Raw genomic sequence first — 25,913 nt, forward strand, 5'->3', positions numbered from 1 at the left:
CCTTCCTTCCAAATATGAAATAAAAAAAAATAAAAAAACATAAGCCTTATGCCCTGTACACACGATCGGTTCATCCGATGAAAAGGGTCTGATGGATTTTTTCATCAGATATCCAATGAAGCTGACTTTCATCAGTCTTGCCTACACACCATCAGTTAAAAAACCGATCGTGTCAGAACGTGGTGACGTAAAACACGACGACGTGCTGAGAAAAATTAGGTTTAATGCTTCCAAGCATGCGTCGACTTGATTCTGAGCATGCGTGGATTTTTAACCGATGGACGTGCTCACAGATGATCATTTTTTTCTATCAGTTAGTTAACCATCAGATAATTTTGAAACAAGTTCCTAGTTTTTTAACTGATGGATAAAAACGGTCCATCAGAGCGTTTTCATCAGACAAACCGATCGTGTGTACGCAGCATTAATTTTAATAAGGCTAAGTACCCAAGAGCACAGGAGTTATAGCGTGCCTTTTACAGGCAAGGGGGCTATAGACTGGAGTGATGTTTGCACGACTGCCAGTTGCCATTAGCTCGCACAGGATTGCTTTTTATGTGCTATTTTATACTCACAAACTAGACAGTGCTTACTGCAGCAATAACACATGTCAGGCCCAAATGTTGGCACTTGCTTATATGAAAAATTAGCCCAACCTTTAATAATAATAACCCCAAAGTCAACCATTTTATCTGCAAGGTTGGGCACTGGAACAGAGTTTTACTTGTAGTAGTACTGCAGAGGAGGGGTGGACAAGAAAGGACCATGAAATGTTACTACACTAAGGGAGCAGAAGCTGGATTTTTCTTTTGTGAAGAAAATAACTATATTGAGGCTTCCAAGATTATTATTATTTCTGTAAAACAGGCAGAAACACCACCTCTAAAAAAGGAAATGTGACAAATGGTAATGTTTACATTTTAAAAATCTAATGATAAATGTCATAATTAACATAATAACAAAATAAAAACACAGATATGGGCTACATTCAAACTTGGTTAGTATGTTGTTTTTCCTAACAAGTGCAATAAAATATGCTACATATCCCCTGTACAGCAAGACCCTGTGACACTATAGTACGTACAGTTAACCAAACAGTTAACAAATGGCTGTGACCGGAACGGTGGTACTGTATAGTGTAGTTAGCAATGCATTGCAGGGAACACAGGGGCTGTGGATCACATAGGTCTATACTTGTTGCAATAAGACATCTTAATGCAGATGTATTGACATAAACATGAGTTCAGGACATCATATATTCCTAAAAGAAGACATGTTGTTCTCTTTTTGTGAGAGAAATTAACATTAGGCCTTTTTTTTATGAAGGATTTATAAAGAAAGAATTGTATATGTTGTCAATAGCAACCCTTTTGCACACTTTGAGTATTAAACAGTCCTGGTTGCTAAGGGCAATACAGAAATCCTTTTTTTTCAGACACTTTCATTCATAAGGCAACTGTCAAACTCATAACCAGAAGCTAAATTTGCCCATAATCATACCAGTATGACAGTAGCTTACACTTGTTAGGTAAAAATACCCAGAATGGAAATTTTGTTGCATGATGACTTAATGCCCTTTATAATGTGGAAACCGTATAACAGAATCTTTTAAATGTAACCAGCTTTTGAAGTAAAGATCCAATCCATACACAGTGATGTTGAGTGGCCACATCAGCTTTTGTATCGATGCCTACAGTTTGTTAGGCAGAATTCAGTTTTGCCAAACCAAGGATCTTATAAATGGCAGTGGAAGAACAGCATTGCATTTACTAACCAATCAGCTTCTTCCTGTTATATTTTTAGGACAGATTAGAAAATGAAAAGTAGGATCTGAATGGGTACGTTGGCAACATGCAGTGCTTTTTTCAAAAACGTTTAGTTACCAGACCCCATACTGTTGCACAGGAAACAATGCATTTCAAAATGAACCAAAATAGATGCCATGGAGTATAAATATTCAGCAAATTGAAAATCTATGAACAATCCAGTACATAGTAACAGAAGAGGTAGTTGATGCTTTCATCATGAATAATAATATAGTAACACCAATCAGCTAAAACAAAGTGGAAATGTATATCTTAAACTTTATATACCTGTATCTTTATATATTCTATTTATTTATTTATTCCGTTAAAATCAATTTATATAAAATGTATCAATAGATGTATTTATTGTAAGGAAGTTGCTACACCAGCTTTGTTTGATTTGCATCTATATAGTGAGATCTGGGTAATTTTTGGTAGAATATAAAAATAAATCTAAGAATAATACATTGTGATCTTACTGCCTGTTAAAACATTCATAGGAATGAGTGATTTCATTCATTGTCATAGGAAGAGGTAAAGAACCACAGGCTGTCACAATGCCCTACTTGATAAGCCTAGGTTTTCAGTGGCTGCTAAAAGAACATTCAAGATGCCAAACCACTCAACCTATTGAGCTGAGCAAAAACATTTATGCCCCCCCCTACCACCATCCCCAAGTCTGGGACTTGTGCCATAGAGTTTTTATATTGTGATAACTTTCTGCTATTATTGAGGGTTTCTATAATTATCCTAGCAGTTTGCACCCTAAAATGTCTCCTAACATACATATATAAAATGTAAAATAAACAGAACCTGCAATGCATTGCTTATGACAATCTCACACCTCTGATTCAACTCTGACTTTTCGAGGTAATGCGGCCAAACTTTTCCTGAATGATGCAACACAGAATATTATATTGGTAAAATGTATTCATCTATAGCTGGAGAAAGGAGTGTCAGTACATGTTTTGTATGTGCTCACAGACCAATGAGATGGGGTTAGCTTCAGAGCAAAATTTCTGGACAGCTCTCCTTCAAGTGTTGGCTGGTTGAAGACTCCCACGCCAACCTGGGGCTTGGGTTGTAAGGCTGCGCTCCCCCTTCCCGCCAACGCCACACAGTCTGTTATGTGCTGCAGGGATCAGGCGGAGAAGAATGGAGGAAAAGCACTTTTTGGAACTTGTTCTTTGCTGAATAAAAATATGTATATTTATATATAGGATTGTTTATATCCACTTCTGACCAACGTTGCATGTATACAAGTTCATTATAAAAGCACTTGCACGGTGTCCCTGGAGGATAAGGACCTCTTGAGGTGGCAGACCTGCCACTTGCGTGGTGACACCTTGTTGTCAAGGCTGCATGAGGCCCTGGTGGATTGGTGCACGGGAGGTTGCCAGTCCACTGCTGACATTGCTTCATCTTTGAACACGGGGTCTTCTCCTGTTTTTTCCTGAATTCACCAGCCTAGCACAGTTTGGATGTAATCAAAAATGGAGTGGCTACAAGTGGCACTGGTGATCACAGCTGCCCACTGATGATGTTGCAGGGCGAGGAAAGACAGGATGAAGACTCCAAGAAAACTCAGTTCACTATATAGGAAGAAAGGAACAAATAAGAGAAGCATCTGGACAAAATATACAATTTATTGTAAAACCTAAATTATCTGGAAATATTTTAGATAGCTCAGTAGTGTATTTAGGTTTTGTGCTACCCTAGGCCTGACTAAATTCGTGCACTTCCTAATTTAAATATGACCCACCACTTCCTGTCAAGGCCACACCCCTTTCTGTTTAAGACCCACCCTGAAATTATCGAGTGGGGACACTAGTTCTTAGGGCCCGGGGGGGGGGGGATGGGCGGCAATGGATTCCCTTATTGGCATAGATTTCCTCTCACCTCCTGTTTAGCTATGGGGCAGGAAGTAAAGGGAAATCTCTGCAATGGGACAAGGATGGTAAAAAATAAACTATCAGGGGCTATAACCCTCCCGTACTTTATCCAAAATGAAAATAAAAGTGTTGTCTATAGTTCTACTTTAAGCACACATTTCTGGAGAGGACTAAGAAGATATAACCATGCCAATGGTGCAACAGAAAACATATAGCCCAGTGAGGAAGGTTTGTGGTCCAGGCTGATAGAACAGTCAAAATTAGAAGCAGTTTGCGTTACACTAACACTGTAGCACAAGCCGGCAGGGACTCTTTCCATGCTGCCCCCCCTGCAAAGTGCTGCCCTAGTCCTGGGCCTTGTTGGCCTAGGCCAGGATACAGCGTTGAGATAGCTACAGGAAAAAAAGAAATAAAGAGAATGCTCTAAAGGTGAGGTGACGCATGCAGCATCTAGCAGAGCTTACAAATTCTGTTAAGAGTGTTGGTATGGTTAGTAGCTATTTCTTCTAGAACTATTCTATTACTGTGTCATATGAACACCAGCCTGTTATATTGCAGAGAGTCCTGATGTCAGAACTTAGTCTACCTTCTGTCATTGTAGACTTGAAGAAAGAATGTCTATGCCTCTAGCACTAGAAGCATTGAAGTTGATTTTCTAAAATTGGAGAGTGCAAAATCTCTAGAAACCAATCAGCTTCCATGTTATTTTGTCAAAGCCTTATTGAACAAGCTGAAGTTAGAAGCTGATTGGCTACCATGCGCAGCTGCACTAGACTTTGTACTCTCCAGTTTTAGTAAATCAACCCCACAGAGTCAAAATAAAAGGGCTTGTTTTTTAGTTAAAGTGGAGGTTCACCCGGAAATGACCATTTTTAACCTTAGATTGATGCTCATTTTGTCTAGGGGAATCGGCTAGTTTTTTTAAAATCGAAGCTGTACTTACCGTTTTAGAGAGCGATCTTCTCCGCCACTTCCGGGTATGGGCTGCGGGACTGGGCGTTTCTTCTTGATTGACAGTCTTCCGACAGGCTTCCGACGGTCGCATCTATTGCGTCAAGATTTTCCCAAAGTAGCCGAACGTTGGTGCGCAGGCGCCGTATAGAGCCGCACCGACGTTCGGCTTCTTTTGGATACTCGTGACGCGATAGATGCGACCGTCGGAAGCCTGTCGGAAGACTGTCAATCAAGAAGGAACGCCCAGTCCCGAAGACCATACCCGGAAGCGGCGGAGAAGATCGCTCTCTAAAACGGTAAGTACAGCTTCGATTTTAAAAAAAATAGCCGATTCCCCTAGACAAAATGAGCATCAATCTAAGGTTAACATTTTTTTTTAGGGTGAACTCCCGCTTTAAGTAGTGTTTTTCAACTTTTTTTCAGTCATGGCAAAATCTCAAGACCCCATTGTAAAATATAAACATGTTTGCATGAATATAGTGCAAACTTTGCTTAATTGCACCTCCCCACCCAAAGGAATCATTAAACACACTCTCTTCTCCTCTTTCAATCTCATTCTTTCTCTTTGACTCGCTCTTTCCTTTCCTCTCTCATTCTCTATTTTCTTCTACTGTATCTCTCTCTTTCTCTAATTCTCTCTTTCCTTCTCTTTCTCACTCATACTCTTTCTCCTCACCTCTCTTTCTCTCTTTCCTCCTCTCTATATTTTTCTGTCATATCTCACTCTCTCTTTTTCCTCCTCCCTCTCTCTCTTTCTCTCATTCTCTCGTTTTCCTTCTTGATCTCATTCTCCTTCTCTCTCTCCCTCCCTCTCTCTCCTCTCTTTCCTCTCTCTCTCTATTTCTTTTTTTCTTGCTCATTCTCTCTCCCTCCTCTTTCCCCTCTCTCGTTCCTCTCTCCCTCTTTCATCTATCTCTCCTCTGTCTCTCATCTCTCTCCTCTCTCTCTTTCCTTTCTCTCTTTCCTCTCTATTTCCCCCCTTTCTCTCCTTTTCTTGCTCATTCTCCACTCCTTTTCTTTTTCTCCTTGTCTAACTTTACTTCTATATCACTCTCTCTTCCATTTCTCGCCCCCCCCCCTCTCTCTTTTCTTCTCTGTTTTCTTTTCTCTCTCTCTCACGTTTCCTTATTTTTTTCATCCCCATTTAATTTCACTCAATTTTTTCATGGTTTCTCTCTCACTTAATTTCTCTCTTTTGTCTGTATGCAAAATATAAATAAAAGCTTGGCCTCAGCACTTTGCACTTTGCAGAAATGGCTGTAGTATATATGAAAGGTAATCCTGCTGTATGGTTAACAATGACCACATAAAAACAAAAAACAAATGCAATGACCACACCAACAGAGCTTTACCTGCCTGTACAGACTTTTGACTACAGAGCATGAGGAGGGCAATTCCTTGCCTGCCCCACACTGAGCAGTGACTGGACTGACTGCCCTTTGTCTCCAGAACATTTGTAACTCCATCCTGTTTTGCATTGAAACCAATACGTTTCCAGGTTTTCTTGGCAAAGCAGCTGCACCAAATTCTGAGTGCACCAGTTTTAGTAAATCTCCCCCCAATATGTTCATAACCGCTCTACACCTTTATATTACCTACCTGAAGAAGGGCAGGTGCTATACAGCCGTGCACACTGTGCTTACAGTGAACTCAGTCTCATTCGCCACTATTTCTGTGGGTTGTACATTCCGTTCATACATTGGGTTCTCAAATGTGGCCCGGCCATTTGTATTCTCATGTCCAGCAAAGCCATTAAATGGAACCTTCGGTCTTCTGCTGAGACAAACATCAAATTAGTCAAATAAACCAACATACATAGCTTCACTAAGGCCTATATCTGAGTATATTGTACCAATAACAGATAAATACATACATCCACTTTAATCGTTTTACATTAGTTAAAATTTACTGAGATAAAGTTGATTTAGCGTCCTTGGGCTTAAAAGAAATACTCATGCTTCTGTTCGGAAAAGTAGAAAACTAGGAGGTGTGATATGGCAGGCCATTTTAAACACCAAAGATTCTTTCCAGATAGGTAGAGAGTGGAGACAGTCAAGCTTGACAGTGCTGTTGTAGATATAGTTGTAATCAAATTTTCTGACACAACCAACACCTCCTTTTACTTTTATACTAATGCCACAATTTCATATACAATAGGTGAGCCATTTAACTTTATCTTTAGGTTATTTTTCTGGAATTTGCACATAATAGTTTACTTTCCTTAACAATGAGGGGTTGATTCATTAAAATTGAAGAGTGCAAAATCTGGTGCAGCTGTGCGTGGTAGCCAATCAGCTTCTAACTTCAACTTTTTCAATTGCTGATGCAGAGCTGCACCAGATTTTGCACTCTCCAGTTTTATTAAATCAACCCCATAGTATGTTAATGATTTTCTATTTAAACTTGGTTCACAGAGGAAACGGGGCATTTACGAATGTAGAATCCTAACTCTTAGATTTAGAAATCTTAAAGTAGAACTATGGACTTCCTCTGAAAAATATTTGCTGCTGCATTGTATTTTTCTTAAGCCGTGTACACACGATCGGATTTCTGATGGGATCAAATCCGATGGATTTTTTTGTCGGATATCCGATGGAGCTGACTTTCATCAGTCTTGCATACACACCATCAGACTAAATTCTGACCGTGCCAAAATGCAGTGACGTAAAACACTACAACGAGCCGAAAAAAATGAAGTTCAATGCTTCTGAGCATGCGTCGACTTGATTCTGAGCATGCGTAGATTTTTCTCCGATGGAATTCCACACAGACGATCAGAATTTCCTATCATTTTTTATCCAAGGAAAAATGTAAAACATGTTCTATTTTTTTACACCGATGGAAAAAAGACCGATGGGGCCCACATATGATCGGTTTGTCCGATGAAAACAGTCCATCAGTCTTTTTTCATCAGACAAACCGATTGTGTGTACACGGCTTTAGTCCACTTGCAAAGTTCCACAAGCACCTCTTGAGTCTGCAAGTGAAGGTGAAGTTTGACTAATGCAGCTTCCTGTGGTGGTGTGTCAACAATGCTGCACTGCTCCTGAATTCTGAGCAGTGTTGCCGCTCTCACTTAGGGTGTGTCTGCTTGTACTACAGTGTTATAAAAAAAAAATGTTGTACAGAGCAATGTCATTACTGAATCACAAGCCTATAGCTTGTCAATCAGCACCTGGCCACACTTAATCCTGCCCACAGCTTTGTGGATTGACAGCACTGGCTATTGCTGAAACCCTGCCACTGTGAGGACTAGTGTCTGTCAGGGTGTGTGAGAGACAGTCATGACAGGATAATATTTTGAGGCTTGTAAATGTCACAGTAACTGGATATGTTACTTGTTTAGCCTGTCATGCAGGAGCCTTTGTAATTTAAATGTATTTGTACTTTAAATTGATGCAGGCATTTGCGGACCAGAGTTAGCTGTTTATTTTGCATATATTTCCCTAATAAAGCTAAAGTCAGATGAGAGTGTTTTTTTTAATTTGAATACTATATTAGGAAATATAGAAACATAGAAGAGTGATGGTAGAAAACTAAGTGGTCCATCGCATCTGCCCTACTTTTTATTATTGTATGCTTTTTTATGTCTGCGACTCTGCCTATAGATCTATGATTTTTCCAAGCATGTTCGAATCTAGGTACATTTCTACCTTATCAAAAGATCAAGGCACTAATTCACTTTAGTTATCTTATATTGACCTAGTAACCTACAATACATTTCCTGGTGCACAATTAAAATACCTGTGTTTGTAGAGATATAGGACAAAACCAGCAATAATAAGAGCTATAAAAGGCACAAGAATAGCAGCGGCCACTGAGCTGCTGTTGGATGGAAAGTGTCCTATGGTGTCAGGATTGGTCTCTAGTAATCTTCTATCTATAACAACAAAAGACATAGAGACATGTCAACAAGATTAGAAACCAAAATAAATATTTTTTTACTAAGCACAGGTAACAACCTGCTTTTATGGAAACGAGTTACAAGTTATGCAAGTAAACCTGTTAGTTCATACTGGTATTCATAAAATAAAATGCAGGTGCTTGTACATACTTTGAGCTAACCTAGGGCCCTATTGCATGCAGAAAAGCCCAAGTGTTGACACAGCACCTTCCACCCAATGTAATTGCCAATTGGTCCTTTAACACAGATTTTCCTGGATATGGGCTTTAAATTTGGCCATTTAATCATTCATGAGTTGCTGCTGTTAAACTAGATAGAGGATTTATCTAAAATGAAGTTAAAAATCTACCCCAAAGTTATAGTTGCTTTATCTGTAAATCAATCCATCATGGCTCCCATAGCATTCGTATGCAGTCTATATACAGTAGGCTGACAGCAACCATACAAACTAGGTAAAATACTGACACTGAACTTCTGCAATTATTTGCTATCATTCAAGGTGTTCTTTTTTGCAGTTTTGATTACTTCATCTTTAGATTCACATTATAAATATTATAATGATATCTTTATTACATAAATACTTGACATAAGAATAGGCAGAGATGAGCAGTTAAGTCTGTGGTTTACCACAAGAGGGTACAACCAAGAATAGGAGGTCAAAGGTGGATGTAAAACATGGGGCAATTATCCAAAAGCAAAGGAGAGTGTAAACTATGTATATAAATATGTGTGCATGTGTGGGCTGGAAAGCAGTGTAACAAACCCCATTTCACCAGCATATAACTTCTTGCAATTACCTATACAAGAAAACAACCTTAGAATATAAAATACAGAGGGATACAGAAGCAGAGTGTGTCTATTTGGGATGACTAAGATAGCTTCTTCATAGTGCATTTTAGAACTGCTTCTAGACACTGACCATAGGGGGCATTTTATGATTTCTGGCTGGGTACCTTCATTTGGAAGAAATTAAAGGGGGGCGGGGGGGGGGCAATTTATTTTTGGAAGGCCATGCCTCATATGGCCTCCCCTAGACAGAAGCTCTGTCTATACTGAAGTTAACTCTGTGACTGGCCTTCTTTTGGGTTATGAAATTCAGTATGGTACAGCTGCTACTTTGCAACCACAAAATAGGTGAAATAGGAAAATGTCACACTAAAATTAGAAGGGTATCCCATTCCCCCTAGTTGTCTTAGCTATGATACATCAGGTAAATCTATAAAGCCTCGTACACACGACCGAGTTTCTCGGCAAAAAACAGGAAGAAACTTGCCGTTTTTTTTTTTGCCGAGGAAACCGGTCGTGTGTACACTTTTCGACGAGGAAACTGTCGAGGATCTCGTCGAGCCAAAAAGAGAGCATGTCTTCTTTTTCCTCGACGGCAATGGATAAATTTGGCTTGCCAAGATGCTCGACAGCCTAACAAGGAACTCGACAAGCAAAACGATGTGTTTCGCCCGTCGACTTCCTCGGTCGTGTGTACGAGGCTTTACAGATGGATTGCAACCCTTCATTTTTCACTAAAATGGCAATGCAGAAACAAACACAATTTATCCTTGGAAAGAAGCAGATTCACCTTATTTTAATGATATGCAGCAAACAGCAAATGGATTAACCTATCCTACTTACAGGTGCATTTTTTACTACTGGCTAACTTCACTTGTGTAGCATTTATTTCTGTATCCTCACATACAATGGCGAAAGCCAGTTAAGTCAGCAAGGTTTACCTATTCTCTGGAATCCAAACTGGCCAAATCCTTTTCCACGCACAAATCCTTGGTAGATGTACGTTCCTCCGGCAGTTTCAGAAGAGATCTATAGTTTAGAATAAAGAAAATCATGTTTGTACAGGAACATTATCTTGAAACATAGCAGGATCTGTCCCTATATTTCACTATTTCTAAAGGAAGCCAAGCACAGAAACGACTTTTTAAAAATAGTTTTCCTATGAACTAAACCATGGTATTCTTGTCAATGTTGTTAAACAGAAACACTGTTGGAAAAGCAGACACTTTTCAGTGCCTGTAGGCTGGTTCAGAATCTCAGAGGCCCTGAAATCTATGGTGTTCTCTTATGAAAATCTCAATGGCCTCATCCCTTTCCATATTGTGTGCCTTTTAAATGGCCCACTACTATGATGGGCAACCTCATTGACCAATAGTGAGGCAAAATAGACAGCTCAAGGGCTTTTGTAAAGACAAAGTTAAACCTTCTTGACGGAGACAGCGTTTAAATGAATGTAAAAGGTACATTTTATGATTTTATATTTTTTTGTCATAAACCACCTAAGGTGAACATGGTTGCCCCCAGCTGTTGCAATGAAAATACATTTACTAATCAATAGATTAATAATTGCAGTTGGGGTTGCTTTAGTAAAATCTCTGCTACATCTTTATGCACTTATTTTTCCCCCCCAAAAAATAAAGTTGAATTTTGATCATGTGCTTTGATCCTCTGCATAGCTGTCATTGTCTTGTCACATCATGGTTTTATCAGAAAATGGAAATGCAATAAATGGAAATGCGAAAAGAGATTTAGTTTGAATGGTAAAAGCTAGGTGGTTATCTGGTTTTAAAATGCAGTTATCATAGGATTGCACATGTCGTGTTTTAGACATGAAATCTGTAGAATTAACAGTACTGAAATATAGCATGTGACAGCAGATAAGAGGCGCTTGTCCTTTCCCTATCTTCTGTACAGCTAAGAGACAATTAGATCCATAGCCTTCATTTATATTCAGGATAGCTCAGTGTCTACCCCAAGCATTCATATCTTTAGTGTGTTACAATGACAATGAGGACTGTCCTTAGCATTCCATCATCTGTCTTTACTTTTTTCTCTACTTTTTTTGTGCATTCAGCAGTCAATGGCCATATGAGGCAATCACCTGCATGTCTGAATATGCTGACAGTTTTAAAGACGGAAGGTGAATTACAATATTTATTATGCAAATTATACTTTTTTTCCCAAGCTAAGAGAACTTAAAGGATATCTAAACGCAAGAACAAAAATATACTGCATCTTAACAGTCATGTTATCTGTATTAGCTTTCTATTTTTAGGCTAAGTACATTTTCTTTAATTGCCGAAAATACCTGTTGTTCCTGATAGAAATGCATTGTCCTTGTGAATTCCTGTCCTTTAAATCCATAACAGTTCTATCAGCTTAACCAAACAATCATGCATATACAGTGGATAAACAAAGTCTACACACCCCTGTTAAAATATCAGGTTTCTGTGATGTAAAAAAATGAGACAGCTCATTGTTAAAATGTATTATTCAGAAGAAGGGTACAAAAGAATTTCCAAGGCATTAGATATACCATGGAACATTGTGGAGAAAATATGGCACAACAGTGACCATGAACTGCACGTTCCTCCAAATTTGATGAAAAGAAGAAAACTGGAAGGCTGCCAAGAGGCCTACAGCAACATTAAAGGAGCTGCAGGAATATCTGGCAAGTACTGGCTGTGTGGTACACGTGACAACAATCTCCCATATTCTTCATATGTCTGGGCCATAAGGTAGAGTGGCAAGACAGAAGCCTTTTCTTCTGAAGAAAAACATCCGAGCCTGGCTAAATTGTGCAAAAACACATCTGAAGTCTCCCAAAAGCATGTGGGAAAATGTGTTATGGTCTGATGAAACCAAGGTTGAACTTTTTGGCCATAATTCAAAATGATATGTTTGGCACAAAAACAACACTGCACATCAACAACCTTACCCACAGTGAAGCATGGTGGTGGCATATATGTAGTTTATTTATGTGACCAGATCCATAGTACATATTGCGTATTCTATATTATCCAGATGATCTTTACCCATAGCCTATTTTCAAGGTCATGCAAAGTACAGTTTAAACAGTTGCATAATGACTACACACAAGCACAGATGTTGTCAGCCTGCCTACAATTTGCCACTCAGTCTTTCAGTATCCTGTATTGATAGGATGGATGATTAATGTATGGTAAAGCATAGATGCATATAGCTGGAATACTGATTCACCTGATTCACTACCAATGTCTAAGATCAGCATAAACAAATGACTTACATGGCCATCCAAAGCCCAGCTGTCCATCTTAAACTTTTCCATGACAATTTCTTTGGGCCCTCGGACCTGGTATGCTTGGAGAAGCAGGTGGAAATCTTCCTTTTTGAAAATACCTGTGATTAACATTAACATATTAACATTTATACAATTATGAAAAAAAGCCATTCTTAGACAGTTTATAGATATGCCCTCTGTGAATGCAAAAGCTGTATATAAATCCAGTTTGGTAAAAGTTTTGGCCAGATCAAGTCGACAGCTTGGTTACTATGATTTATAGTTTTAAAGATGACCTACTATGAACATTACAAAATACAACTTGGCTATTCATGAGGTATTAGTGAGGGAATCACCTACTGAACTCGAGAAAAGCATGTTAGATTCACTAATGAGTGAGTGAGAAACTTGTATAGCGCAACACATGCAAACTGAATCGCCTCAGGGGGCTTGGTATCCCGTTCTGATCCACACTGATCTTGTGGGTGGATTTGTTATTACAGCAAAGTAGATGGATGCACTAAGCTAGTGTGCTGGTTTCTTTCTACTAACTTATTTTTTCCCAAAAAATGGTATACCTAGTTTCCAAGCATACTTACAGAATCAGTCACTGACCACTCTGTTTTACCACTGTTGTGTAATTTTTACTTTTTTATGGCAGAAGAAATTAATTAGCTGTAAACACAAATATAATAATTATACACTCACCTGACACTTGTAGCTCCACCCCACTGTGATCAATCATAGTGGCATTGACTTTACTGCTCACAGCATCAAAACTGGTGACAGTGAGCATTGCAGGTTGTTTCCTTCCTTGGTATTCATAAGATCCTTTCCACAGAGAGTCTTTAGCAAAGACATCTGCAGGAACTGCAAAGGTAATACTTATTATACTTAGTATTAGAAATGAAAAGTCATAATATTCTGTTTACATATCTATTTTCTCTCCTAAAACATCAGAAAAGAACGGCATATCAGCCTTGTAAGCACCTATTATTTCTAAAAAGTTATTTACCAATAGGGATCAGTCAAATTTTGTTTTCACATGCCTGCCATTGGAGTCAATAGGGGAGGCAAAGGGAAGGTGTTTTGGCAGGTTGGACTTTACACTGTTCCCAAGGGTTGTGCAAGCTCCTGTCAACTATCGTATCCTGAATCTGCTCTTATGCCAAAGATACTACCCCCTATAAACCTTATTTAGAAAAAAACAAAACAATGAAAAGGTAAATAAAAAAAAAATAGAATGAAAGGGGTTGTAAACCCTCATGGTTTTTCACCCTACTGCATTCTATGAAGAGATTAAGACAAGGGAAACCTGTCCCCAACAGGTCACCAAGGAGAGGGAGAGGGGGGGTCCAGGTGGGAATGTATCTTATCTAGAGGAGAGCCAAACTGTGCGGATTGGAGTGTGGCTCCTACAGTATCTGAAGTCCACAACTGTGCAGGTTATCTGTATTTGCACACAAACTCTTTACCCTGCCCTCTGTATTTGTTTCATTCCCCCTGGATGCATACGACTATCGCCCATTCCAGTTCTATTTTCATATCCATGCCTTATGTGTCCCCCATATCTGTCGTAGGGGAACCTTGGGTGTTGTTTTGATGCGGATCCACTGATAATACTCTCCTTATGAAGCGGCAAAGCTCCGAGAAACATGTTGAGAAAGAGTAATGCATGATTTGTGAGGATGCACTATATCTCTGTTCTCCTCTATGGAGCACATTCAGTATTAGTGACACACATGTAATGTTGGCATATATTTCCAAATGGCATTAGAACGTGTATTTGTATAACCTTTTTATGTTACTTTGAGATATCTATTGTACATTTTTATTTGTTGTATTAATAAAACATATATTTAAATGAAATTTTTGTGTTTAAGTTTGTACTGCGGTAGTCCACCCCCCCCCTCTCTCTTTGGTGACCTGTTGGGGACAGGTTTTCCTTGTCCCAATCTCTTCAATCAATTTTGGATGATGGTAATTTTTACCCTTATATATTTATAGTCTATATGGTGGCCTAAGCTTTATTGTTAATGCATTCGGGTGAAAAACCTTTTGTAGTCCAGCAGCCCCCCAGAGCTCCCCCTTTTACTTACCTGAACCTGATCTTTACAGAGACGAGAAGGAGACCAGCAGCTCCAGCCACTGTCTAGGGTCCTCATTGGACAGATTGATAGCAGCAGGAGCCATTGGCTCCCACTGTTGTCAATCAAATCCAGTGACAAGGATCTCCGAGGGGGCACTCGATGCGGGGAGGAGCCAGGAGCGTCACTGGGGGACCCTAGGAGAGGAGGATTGGGGCTACTCTGTGCAAAACCCTTGCACAGAGGAGTTAAGTATACCATATTTGTTATTTTAAAAAACAAAAACAAAACAACAAACCTTTACAACCCCTTTAACATTCTGATATACAAAAAATGGAAATGAAAACACAAATACAAAAAAACACTAAATAAAGCAAATGCTGTACTTTACATTTTTCTCCAAACACACTTACACCCTCAAAAATAAATAAAAAAAAAACAGATATAGTAATATTTTTTCCCAAGTTCTAATGTAAATAATAGTATTTTTTTATTGCCCAAAATGGTGGCTAGTAGGTTGGCAAGAAGTATCATTATATAGAGTGTACAAATTGGCCAACGACTAATGTTCTGGACAGTGGCAAGAAATCAATATAACACAATAACATTTTGTATCCAAAAGCATAACAATATTCTTACCCGAAATTTTTGGGATGGGAGGCTCTTTAGCTGGGGAAATGGGTCTTCCACTAGGCCTAACATCAGCTATAAAAACAAAAAAAGGTAAAGAAGGATGCAGTTTAAATGCCCAGTTACATTACAGAAAATACTGGGTACATACTTTCAAATATTACCATTTTCCAATCAGACATTTTACATTTATTATTATGACCTTACAGTGGTTGTAAACCCTTACAGACCACTTTTACCTACAGGTAAGCCTAGATTAAGGCTTACCTGTAGGTGAAAGAAATATCTCCCAAACCTAAAAGGTTTAGAAGATATTTGCAGAAAGGACATGCCAATGTCTACGGTGCATGCCGTTTCCAACGGCGATCGTGACGTCATTGCGGCTCCGGCCAGTCACAGTGCCGGAGCTGCGATACCTGGAAGTCACTTTGGGAGAGATGGCGGTGATGGAAGAGGGGAACGAGGACCGCTGCGGGAGCTTCGATCTCAGGTAAGTAATTTTTAATGAGCTAGTATGCTATGCATACTAGCTCATTACGCCTTTGTCTTGCAGGGTGTTTTCTTTTTAGAGATGGTTTACTTCCTCTTTAAACTGTATCCAAGGGTAAAGCATTTAATTTTTTTAGTTTTGGATTGTAGTGGAGGGTTTAGAACAGTGATCATCAACCCTGTCCTGCAGGGCCCACTAACAGGCCAGGTTTTATGTATTACCTTGGGGAGATGCAGTCTAGAATACTGCAATCACTGAGGAGCAAATGATATCAGCTGTGATGTATTTCAGTTATCTTGCAAACCTGGCCTGTTAGTGGGCCCTGCAGGACAGGGTTGATGACCACTGGTTTAGAACACCTGTCAGTTTTTATTGCTGCCTGTGCCCCTGTTATGGAGAGTCAGCCTCTTTGCCAATAATCATAGAGCAAACACTGCTCCAGGTGAAACGTATAGATCCCCTTCCTGAATCACAGGATGCAGGTCCAGTCCTTGTTCGTGGCAAAGCAGAGGTTATGGAAGGAAGGTTGAACGCACTTCAAACTTCAGAAAAAAATAAGCTACAATGTGTAAAATCCACAGAAAAGGACATCACAGACCAAAAATTTGCTTAATCCTAACTTCCTTTTAATATATATATATATATATATATATATATATATATATATATATATATATATACACACACCTAGATATATATCTAGAGACAAAAATATATAACATTGATGTATCAATGTGTATACATCCTAATACAAGTGCATAGGTGAAGGCATATTGAGAAATGGGCAATCATACCAAAAATATCTATGTAGGTACAAACATGTTGCACACAAAAAACTGGAAACTAATTTTTCTTTAAGTTTGGAGTGCGGTCAACCTTCCTTCCAAATCCTCAGGCCTCGTACACACGACCGAGTTTCTCTGCAAAAACCAGCAAGAAACTTGCTGGGAGATATTTTTTTGCTGAGGAAACCGGTCGTGTGTACATTTTCGTTGAGGAAACTGTCGAGAAACTCGACGAGTCAAAAAGAGAGCAAGTTCTCTATTTCCTCGACGGGAGTCTCAAATTGGCTCGTCGAGTTCCTGGTCGGGCTGGTTTCCGACGAGAAACTCGAGCGTGTGTATGCTAAGGAACCCGCGCTTGCTCAGAATAAAGTATGAGAAGGGAGTAAAAGTAGCATTTGTAATGGAGATAACACATTTTTCAAGCTGTAACAGACTGAAAAGTGCAAATCGTTTCTTAACAAACTTTTACTTAACACGCAAACACATGAGATTAGCAAAACCAGCCCCAAGAGTTTAGCCAGTGGAATCGAACTTCCCCTGCCGTTGTATGTGTTGTATGTCACCGCGTTTGAGAATGAGGGGATTTTGTCTTGACAGTGTGTACGCAAAGCAAGCATCCTCGACAAGCCTAACAAGGAACTCGACGAGGAAAACGATGTGTTTCGCCCTTCGAGTTCCTCGGTCGTGTTTACGAGGCTTCAGATTCACCTTCTCTATTGGTCCTGTTTAAAGTGGAGTTCCAGGCAAAAATAGAACTCATCTCAAACAATTGACCACCCCACCCCCCTCGGTTTTGGATATATATATTTTTTAGCATGTTTTCTTCAGGCCTTCCTTCCCATGTTGCCGATGGGGGGTGGGGGACGTCACGTCCGCAGTATCTGGCCCTCCTACTTCCCCCCCTTTTCTTTCTTGGACCTGTCTGTGTCCTAGAAGACAATGGGACCATTCATAAAAAGTGCTGGAAACCATCTATGAAGACTGAAGGTTTCACTGCTGGTTTCCCTTATGCCGCGTACACACGATCGGGATTTTGCCTGGCCAAAAGCACAACGGAATTCCATCGGAGTAAAATAGAACATGTTCTATATTTAAACTCCGATGGAATTCATCGCAATTTCCAATGGAATTTCTCCGATGGGGCTACACACGATCGTAATGTCCTATGGAAGAAGTCCGTCTGACTTTTTCCTTTGGAAATTCTGACTGTGTGTACGAGGCTTTACTTGCAATGCCGGCGCATGCACCAGAAGCCGTTGGACAGCTCGACTTGGGGTGCCGACATTGTGGGCTCCCTGGACTGGTAAGTGTCCTTATAATAAAAGTCAGCAGGTACAGTATTTGTAGCTTCTGACTTTGATTTTTTTTTCCCTCAGGGAACTTCGCTTTAAGTATCAGTGAAAGTGAAAGTAAAAAAATAAATCCCAAATTTTGGATTGACAACAAAACAGTGATAGAAAGGGAATCTTCATATGTGGACACTAGTTTTGGTCACCCTGGAGACACTTACTTTGGAAGGATATCTTTTCACTTCCTGTTTTGGCTATGGGACAGGAAGTGAATGGAAATCTTCAATAGGACGCAAATAGCAAAAAAAAAAAAAATACAAAAAATACTTTACAGGGTTATAACCTTCCCTTACTCTATCCAAAATGGAAAAAAAAGGTGTGCTGTTATATTTACTTTAAAATACTTTTACATGTAAGAAATAATTGTTTATTAGAAATCTTTTAATAATTGATCTCATCTTGCAAGTGTGGCCATAAATGTGCCATTGTAGTTTAATGAGTTTGTTTACAAATGAAACAGCTACCAAAACAAAGATCGTTTGCACTCTAATGATCCAGATATGGAAGCAATCTTTTTTTTATCGCCATTAGATGATGATATGGTAAAAACAAACTTTTTTTTTTTTTTTTGGTTGCATACTTAAATCATACGTTCAGAAAAAGCAGACATCATTGTTCAATTACATTTTTCAGCATCGTAGTACTTGCCTGGCCAAGATTTGTTAATAAATAAAGCACTTGTATCCCATACCTGAGCATACTGGTGATTTCCCAGTCCAGCTTCCATCCACCCTACAGGTTCTATGTTCAGAGCCTCCAGTCAGGTAATAACCAGACTGGCAGGTATAGATCAATGTATAACCTAAAGATGGCAGGTCCAGTGCTCCAACATTAGCATGAGGGGGAGTTTCAGGCTGCCGGCAGTTATGAGCTGTACAAAGAGTGAAAATATGTTTTAGTTAAAAACTACAAAATAACCACAAAAATTCACATTCTTGTTAATAATACGTTATCGCTATAATAACTTGCTTAGGCATGCATATACTTGTTTAATCTGAACTCCAGGAAAACAGCTTACTAAATTCACAGATGGAAGCTGTCTTAGAAGAATTTGTGTGTCTGTCCATTAAGTTCTGAGATTTATACAGCTCTGCCATTTAGCACAGCCAGTCTGGTGACATGACTTTACTCTGCTAAACAAGAAAGGAGCAGTGATAGACTGATGACGTCAACTCAATGCCTTCTCCTCCTGTCAGCATACGTGAATCTAGTCTAGGACACTTGTTGGCCCCTATTCTCTCCCCAATTGAGTGTTGTTGCATATATAAGTACAAAATGCTAAAATTTTATTCAATTACAATATCAGTTGTAGCTGCTTGTAAAATACATTTATTAATTATTTTTATTTTTTATTATAAACCCGAAAACTGCATTCTTTAGTGTTTTTTTAATAATTGCCTGGAGTTCAGCTTCAAAATAGACAAATCCTTAAAATCCACACTCCCCATGAAACAATAAGACATGTCTGGATTTACAATAATATAAAAAAAAAGAACTACACATACACTACTTTTTTCTGATATACCTTTTATAAAAGAAAATCAATATTTTTAAATCTTCATAAATACTGTAAGGTACTAAAATGTATTTCTATTTATGATTATGTTCTATTTATTTTCTCTATGTTCATATCAAGAGCCAAAGCCTTAAACACCTAAGTGAAAGAAAGGCAACTAAAACGCAAAGATGACTCTTAAACCTCCTACACATGATGAGACTATTGGACGAATGATCATCGTTTTTTTTACACCCTAGTCTCATATGGAAAATTAAGAGGTTACGGTACTTAAGTTACGAACATTCTCGAACGACAGAATACTACTTTGGAAGTGATGTAATGTATTGTATAGTATTGTAAGATATTCTGTTGTTTCTAAGCATGTGTGATCTTTGCCTTTTCATTTTTTTCGGATGAATGTTGTATATCTATCTATCTATCTATCTATCTATCTATCTGTCTATATATATATATATATATATATATATATATATATATATATATATATATATATCAACAAATTTCAAACAATCTAGCCTGATATAAAATGCAATAAACAGGAGATAAAAATATATAACCTTGATGTATCAATGTGTATACATCCTAATACAAGTGCATAGGTGAAGGCATATTAAGAAATGGGCAATCATACCAAAAATATCTATGTAGGTACAAACATATTGCACACAAAAAACTGGAAACTTATTTTTTTGAGTAGTTTCTGTGACTACTGTACATAGAAACTGCTTATACAGACTGTTAAAAATCAAACACAAGACCTTAAGGAAAGGTTTAAAGAGAGTGGGCATGGTCAAAAGATGATTGAAGCTGAATTTAATAGGGCCCATAAAATGAAGAGTTACTAGGATCAGCAAAAAAGAAGGATTTTTTTTACATGGTATACAAGGTGTACTTACGGATGCACTCTGGTTGTACACCACTCCAAGTCAAGTTTGGTAAGCAAGTCCGTGTGGTAGAACCCTGCAACAGGTAGCCCTTCTGACATTTGAAAAGTACAATACTTCCAACCTGTTTTCAAGATAAGAGAAAGGTTTACACGCTATGGTTTAGATTTTATTTGACACATCACATACAGTATATACACAGAGCTTATACATGCACATTCCAACCTATGGTCCAACTTGTAGTACTGTGCACTAAAGCATGGAAGCTACTTAGTTTGGTAAAAAAAAATGTAACTGGTTAGTATCCAATGTTGCTTTCATGCATCTACAGTATGAGCAAAAAATTACAATGGTACACAGCACAGTAAGTTATTGTTACAAATAAATGTGTCTCACTTGCAGTTTACAGTATTACATCAAACAAAAACCCATGTTGTGTTATGATGTAAACTTTAAGTACAGTAATACACATTTAAGTGGCTTGCATAGTCCATGAAACATGTCAAGAATAATCAATTTTTCCCCCCAATGCACATATAGAAGATCTCTGGACACTCCCTTACAGGTTTGAGGCGTATAATATTATGCAGGAGGGATAAAGAAATGGGGGGGGGGGTGCAATAATATGTTTAGTTATGTGTCTAACATTGTTGTGCCAGCATTAATGTTTAAAACATGCTATATGATGCATATATCCAACGACTGGTGCAGACCCACTGTATAAAGTAGAGAATTTGTCCCATGGTGAAACTCCTAGGATGAAAGCGAAGTATGCATTTTTATGTCTGATGATAGACCTTGCAGGAAGTAGACCTTCTAGCTTTTAACATTGATGGAATCATAATTTCTGATATGCCCCTGCCTTACATAATCTGAGGTTCAACAGCCATGGCATTAAAGCCAGTGTGTAACCTGGTCCTTGAGACAAAAGACCCGGACTACATAATAGAGCCCATGGAGCACCCACCACAAGCCTTACCAGGTTTGGATTACCATATTACAAGTGTGAAGCTATGAGGATCATACTGCAAAGCAACAAGAAATAGATTTCTGGGGAGGGAAGGCATAGATCAAGGTGTACTACCCCCCAGTCAATAAAGAATCCATTGCTTGTGCTAGAGTATGCCCATATCTGGAGACAATCCTTTCCAGTATGTTGTTAAACCTTGAGAACCTTATCATCCGTCATCCCCCACCTTTGACACAGGTCCTGAAACACCTCTGGGTGTACAGACCACTCCTCCGGTAAGGTTGAGGAAGTCTGCCTGCCAATTACTATGCATCGGTTGTACACTGGAGACAAGGCTCTTGCAGCAGGGATACAACTGGTTCCTCTTGAAGACTTGAATGTTGGTGTACACCACCACCATGGTGTTGTCCGACTGAAACCACATTGGATGACCCTCCAGCAGGATGGTCTAATGCTGAGTTAGCCAATCTATTCATACAGCTACAGGATGATGATGGGGAGAGGAGTCTCTCCCAATGGCTAAGTACCCCTGCACCCCCATAGTGTGCAGCGCTTCTCCAAAGCCAGAGAGGCTGGCATCTGTCATCAGAGTCTTCCAAAAGACAGACACAAAGGACTTCTACAATTCCAGAGCTGGATTCCTGAATTTAGGACTTGTCCCACAATAGGAAAATGTTGCAATGCAGAGGTCTTGGCAAACAGTACTGACACAAGATTCTCATGCAAAAGTGGAGAGTGGAGCAATTCATGGACTCGAGACCTTGATTCTGAGATTAGAGAATCAAAATTTCTCATTGAAAAATCTGTTTCTTCTGTGGAAGAACTTCAGGCGTAATGTACTTAGAATGCAGTATTCAAAAGTATGATATGAAAAGCATACTATATTCTATGCAACCTGATTGTACGATCTCCTTTAGTTCTACCATAAATTATTTAGTACAAGGGCCCACCTTATGTGGAATATATTGAATGCATTGTTTACTGGAGCAGACAGAATCTGAAGCAGATGGCAACCAATCAGCTGCTATCTTCAACTTGTACAGTTAAGCTTTGAAAATGAAAGATAGAAGCTGATTGGTTGCCATACACAGATGTTCAAGATGCTGGCTGTTCCAGTTTGGATACTTCAAATTGTCTATAGTGAAGGCCACTTCAGAGAGTACAACCAACATTACCCCCTATTCTCAGTACAAATCACCCTACCCCCAAGCCCATATACCCCACAGTACAAATCTCCTTTAACATCCCTAAATCCCCCTCTCAGCTTACCCCCTCAGTACAGGTTCCCCAACACAAACCCCTCAGTATAGACCCCCCAACACATACTTCAGTAAAGATGGACCCCCTAACAAAGACAGACCCCCACCAGCACAGACCCTTCAGTACTGACCAACTCCCCCTCCCCACACAGACTGAGCCCCCCCAGCACAGACCCCACAATACAGATGCCCCCTTTCCCCACCAAGCAAAACCCCCAACCCTCTCCTAACCTGCCGCATTACATGCTCAGATAAGAGGCTATTATGGATTCTGGGGGTCATTCTGGGGGTAACCCCATGTAATTTTTAAAAACAAATTGGCATGAGAGTTTCCTTTAAAATCCATAATAGACCAGAAGCACCTGGTATGGATTGGGGGAGGGGGCCCCAGGCAATTTTTTTTATACATTTTTCATTGCCAGCTATTCTTTTTACATTCAGCTGTCAGCAGGGGTCCCTGCTGATAGCTGATGACTCATCAGTTGTTAAGGACACAGTGGCTGTCCACTCCTTAACAACCATGTAAATTACCACAGGCTTTCACTACTAAATTATGGCATGACTTCATAAAATAGCGCATGCAATATTTTAGTAGCATTTTTTAGAAAATGCCAAAAAAGTTTTGAAGAACGCTGTGCAGTATCTAAATGCAAACTCGTATGAGGTAAGATACCACTTTGTAAATGGCGCTCATGGTTCCTCAAAAGTCATGTGGATAACACACCCCTTAGTTGCGGATTCTGCAGTCCAGCACTTCAATCAAAGTATTCTCCACATGTGTTCAGACAAGAGACCCATGTGGCAAATAAGACAGGAAACCTTCAGAAGTCCATCATAACTGTAACTTACAACCATTTACTTAAAACGTTCTATGACTAAAGGATCAACTGCAACATTGGCAGTCTTTTTTTAAGTGACTTTAAACAGTTTGCTACAGTTTGGCAAAGCAGGGTCACAGTCAATATAGGACAAAAAACTTTGGCACCCTGGTAGTAGAAAGGGTTGTTCTGGGCTGGCCAACTGTTTTTTTTTTTTTGGTCATTGTCTAATCCTCTAGTAGGTGGTAGTATATCCCAAATGTGAAAGATTGTGTCCCTCAATGAACAAGAAATGAATACAGTTACAAAGAACTTTGGCCAGCTGACATGCTTTATGCAGGGTAAACATTAAATGTTAAACCTGCATGCACAGCTCAGTGTACATTTTCTTAGTATACTTTGGTGTTATATTGAACGAGCTCCTGTGCAAGCGCACAGGAGTTACTTCATTCCCATTTAGCCAATCAAGATAGCAGAGGATTGCAAACCCAGAAAAAGACCAGGTAAAGATGGCGGTACTGACGTGAGAGAGTTAAGTTTAGTCCACTCAACAGCTAACATTTCACTTTGGATACTGTGCAGCTAAACCACATAGAGACTACTTATTTCTATTCAGGACAACAGTAAAATCTACACAGCAACATTCTCGACCCTCATTCCTGCCACAGGGTCTTCCTACTTCTGCTTTTTATTATTGTGAATAATTAAATTCAACCTCTTGGCATCTTGAAAATAGAAACACCAGTTTCTTGATCCTTCATTTATTATTAAACAGTATAATAAATATTAAAACAAAAGTGGGATTTTTGTACTTATGTAAAATCCATTTCTTGAAAGTCGCTAAGTACATGAATTTAGATATAGTCAGGTTACTGCCGCCTACAGGACAATTGGACTGGAGGTCTGACATATGGATAAACTGAACTCCAGCCCCCAATAAAACATTTCTTATACCTAGCGTGCCTGTGGCAAAGCAGTACTGAAGAGATGATCAAAAACATAGAAGGGCAGGCCCTGTGTCCTCAATGCACTACAAGAAATGGATATTACACAAGAACTGAAATCCATTTCCCCCCCCATTCATTGAGGGGCACAGGAATTCAGGTACAGTCAGGATGTACAAGAGCAGTCAAAATGAGAGGTAGGTAACAATGCAACAACCACTAACAGGCCTCACTAAAAGGACTGGAAACCACAGCAGACCTGAAGTGCTGCCTGAAGGGCCCATGCCCAAATATGAGGGAGGACCCCCTACTAAATAGGGGAATCTGCCAACACAATCTGATGCTTCAAAACCAGGATGGAGAATGCCACAATCAGATACTAGCAAACAACTGAGGCATGCTAGGTAAAGGTGTAATTTTACTGGGTTCTAGCTTATAACTTTTCTGTCTGCTAGTATTCTACTCTCCTGTAGGCAACAGTATAACTCAACTATGTCTGAATTCTTGTGACCCTCTATGAAAGAGACAGAAATGTTAAATATCCAGTTCATCCTTCATGAAGGGTACTGAGCAAATCTTCTGTAAATCCATCATTAAACTGATTGCAAAATTAACTGTGTTAATTGAAAACAATATTTGTACTGATGTGAAGACAAATCATTTTATTTGTTTTGCTTTAACATACGTTTATGTTATTGTGTTTTATGTTTTAAACATTTCCAGAACAATGGTATTTTCCAGCTTTTAAAATGACAGAAACGTTAATAACTGAAATGATTGTATTCTACCTGAAAACCCAGAGAGCCGTTCTGTATTCCAAATGTTGGGATTCCTGGGTCAGAACAAGTGGTGTGTGAAGGATCTGTGAAATTAATAAACATGTTACTTTGGTGAAATACCCTATCCTAATAGGAACACACATGTTAATTTTAATTGGAAAACTTGATAAAATGCAAAGACATATCCCACATGCTAGACACGTTGTTATAAATGGCAAAACAAGTTTTTTATTTTATTTAAGGAATGCATATCCCAATGGGGCTTTTCATTTACAGCTAAATGCATTCCAGGTTCATAAAAGAAGCATTTAAAGACTTGCAGTTAATTGTTTTTGTATAAAGCAGCCACAGTCTGAGTGGAAAATCCTGCCAGTGTGTTTCAGAAAAGGACCATTGTTCTCTGTATAGAAGCAGTGGTCTCTATGCTGAAGTCTGACATGCACCCTACTGAGTCAGAACTAATGATTAAAGCCCATATTCCCTGCTGATTGGAGAGCTCTAACTGATTGAGCTGTAACTGATTGGAGAGCTTTAGCTAATCTAAACTAAAGGTTCAGTTAGGCTTTCATGAGGAATAACAGTAGTGACTACTGGTGAGATTTGTGCATAAGATGGAGAAAAATCACCATACAGGTTTAACTGCAATAAAAGTCTAATGCCCTGTACACACAATCGGTTCATCCGATGAAAACGGTCTGATGGATTTTTTCATCAGGTATCTGATGAAGCTGACTTTCATCAGTCTTGCCTACACACCATCGGTTAAAAATCAGTTTGTGTCAGAACGCAGTGACGTAAA

At 39.1% G+C, this 25,913-nt stretch overlaps 1 protein-coding gene across 1 annotated transcript in view; it reads right to left on the reverse strand.

Moving 5' to 3' along the window:
* Window positions 1-400: 400 nt before the first annotated feature.
* Window positions 401-25,913, reverse strand: part of CSMD2 (CUB and Sushi multiple domains 2) — a 1,186,454-nt gene continuing 1,160,941 nt past the window's right edge. The window contains exons 62-71 of the mRNA XM_040337101.1: window positions 25,124-25,197; window positions 20,357-20,468; window positions 18,633-18,812; window positions 15,327-15,392; window positions 13,309-13,470; window positions 12,607-12,719; window positions 10,283-10,370; window positions 8,396-8,531; window positions 6,251-6,424; window positions 401-3,397 (exon numbers count right to left, since the gene is read on the reverse strand). Coding sequence (XP_040193035.1) covers window positions 6,268-6,424; window positions 8,396-8,531; window positions 10,283-10,370; window positions 12,607-12,719; window positions 13,309-13,470; window positions 15,327-15,392; window positions 18,633-18,812; window positions 20,357-20,468; window positions 25,124-25,197 — 1,088 coding nt within the window. The 3' untranslated portion in view covers window positions 401-3,397; window positions 6,251-6,267. The remainder of the gene's footprint in view (window positions 3,398-6,250; window positions 6,425-8,395; window positions 8,532-10,282; window positions 10,371-12,606; window positions 12,720-13,308; window positions 13,471-15,326; window positions 15,393-18,632; window positions 18,813-20,356; window positions 20,469-25,123; window positions 25,198-25,913) is intronic.

Source organism: Rana temporaria, chromosome 2, assembly GCF_905171775.1.
Source record: "Rana temporaria chromosome 2, aRanTem1.1, whole genome shotgun sequence".
In the NCBI taxonomy this organism is placed as follows: Eukaryota; Metazoa; Chordata; class Amphibia; order Anura; family Ranidae; genus Rana; species Rana temporaria.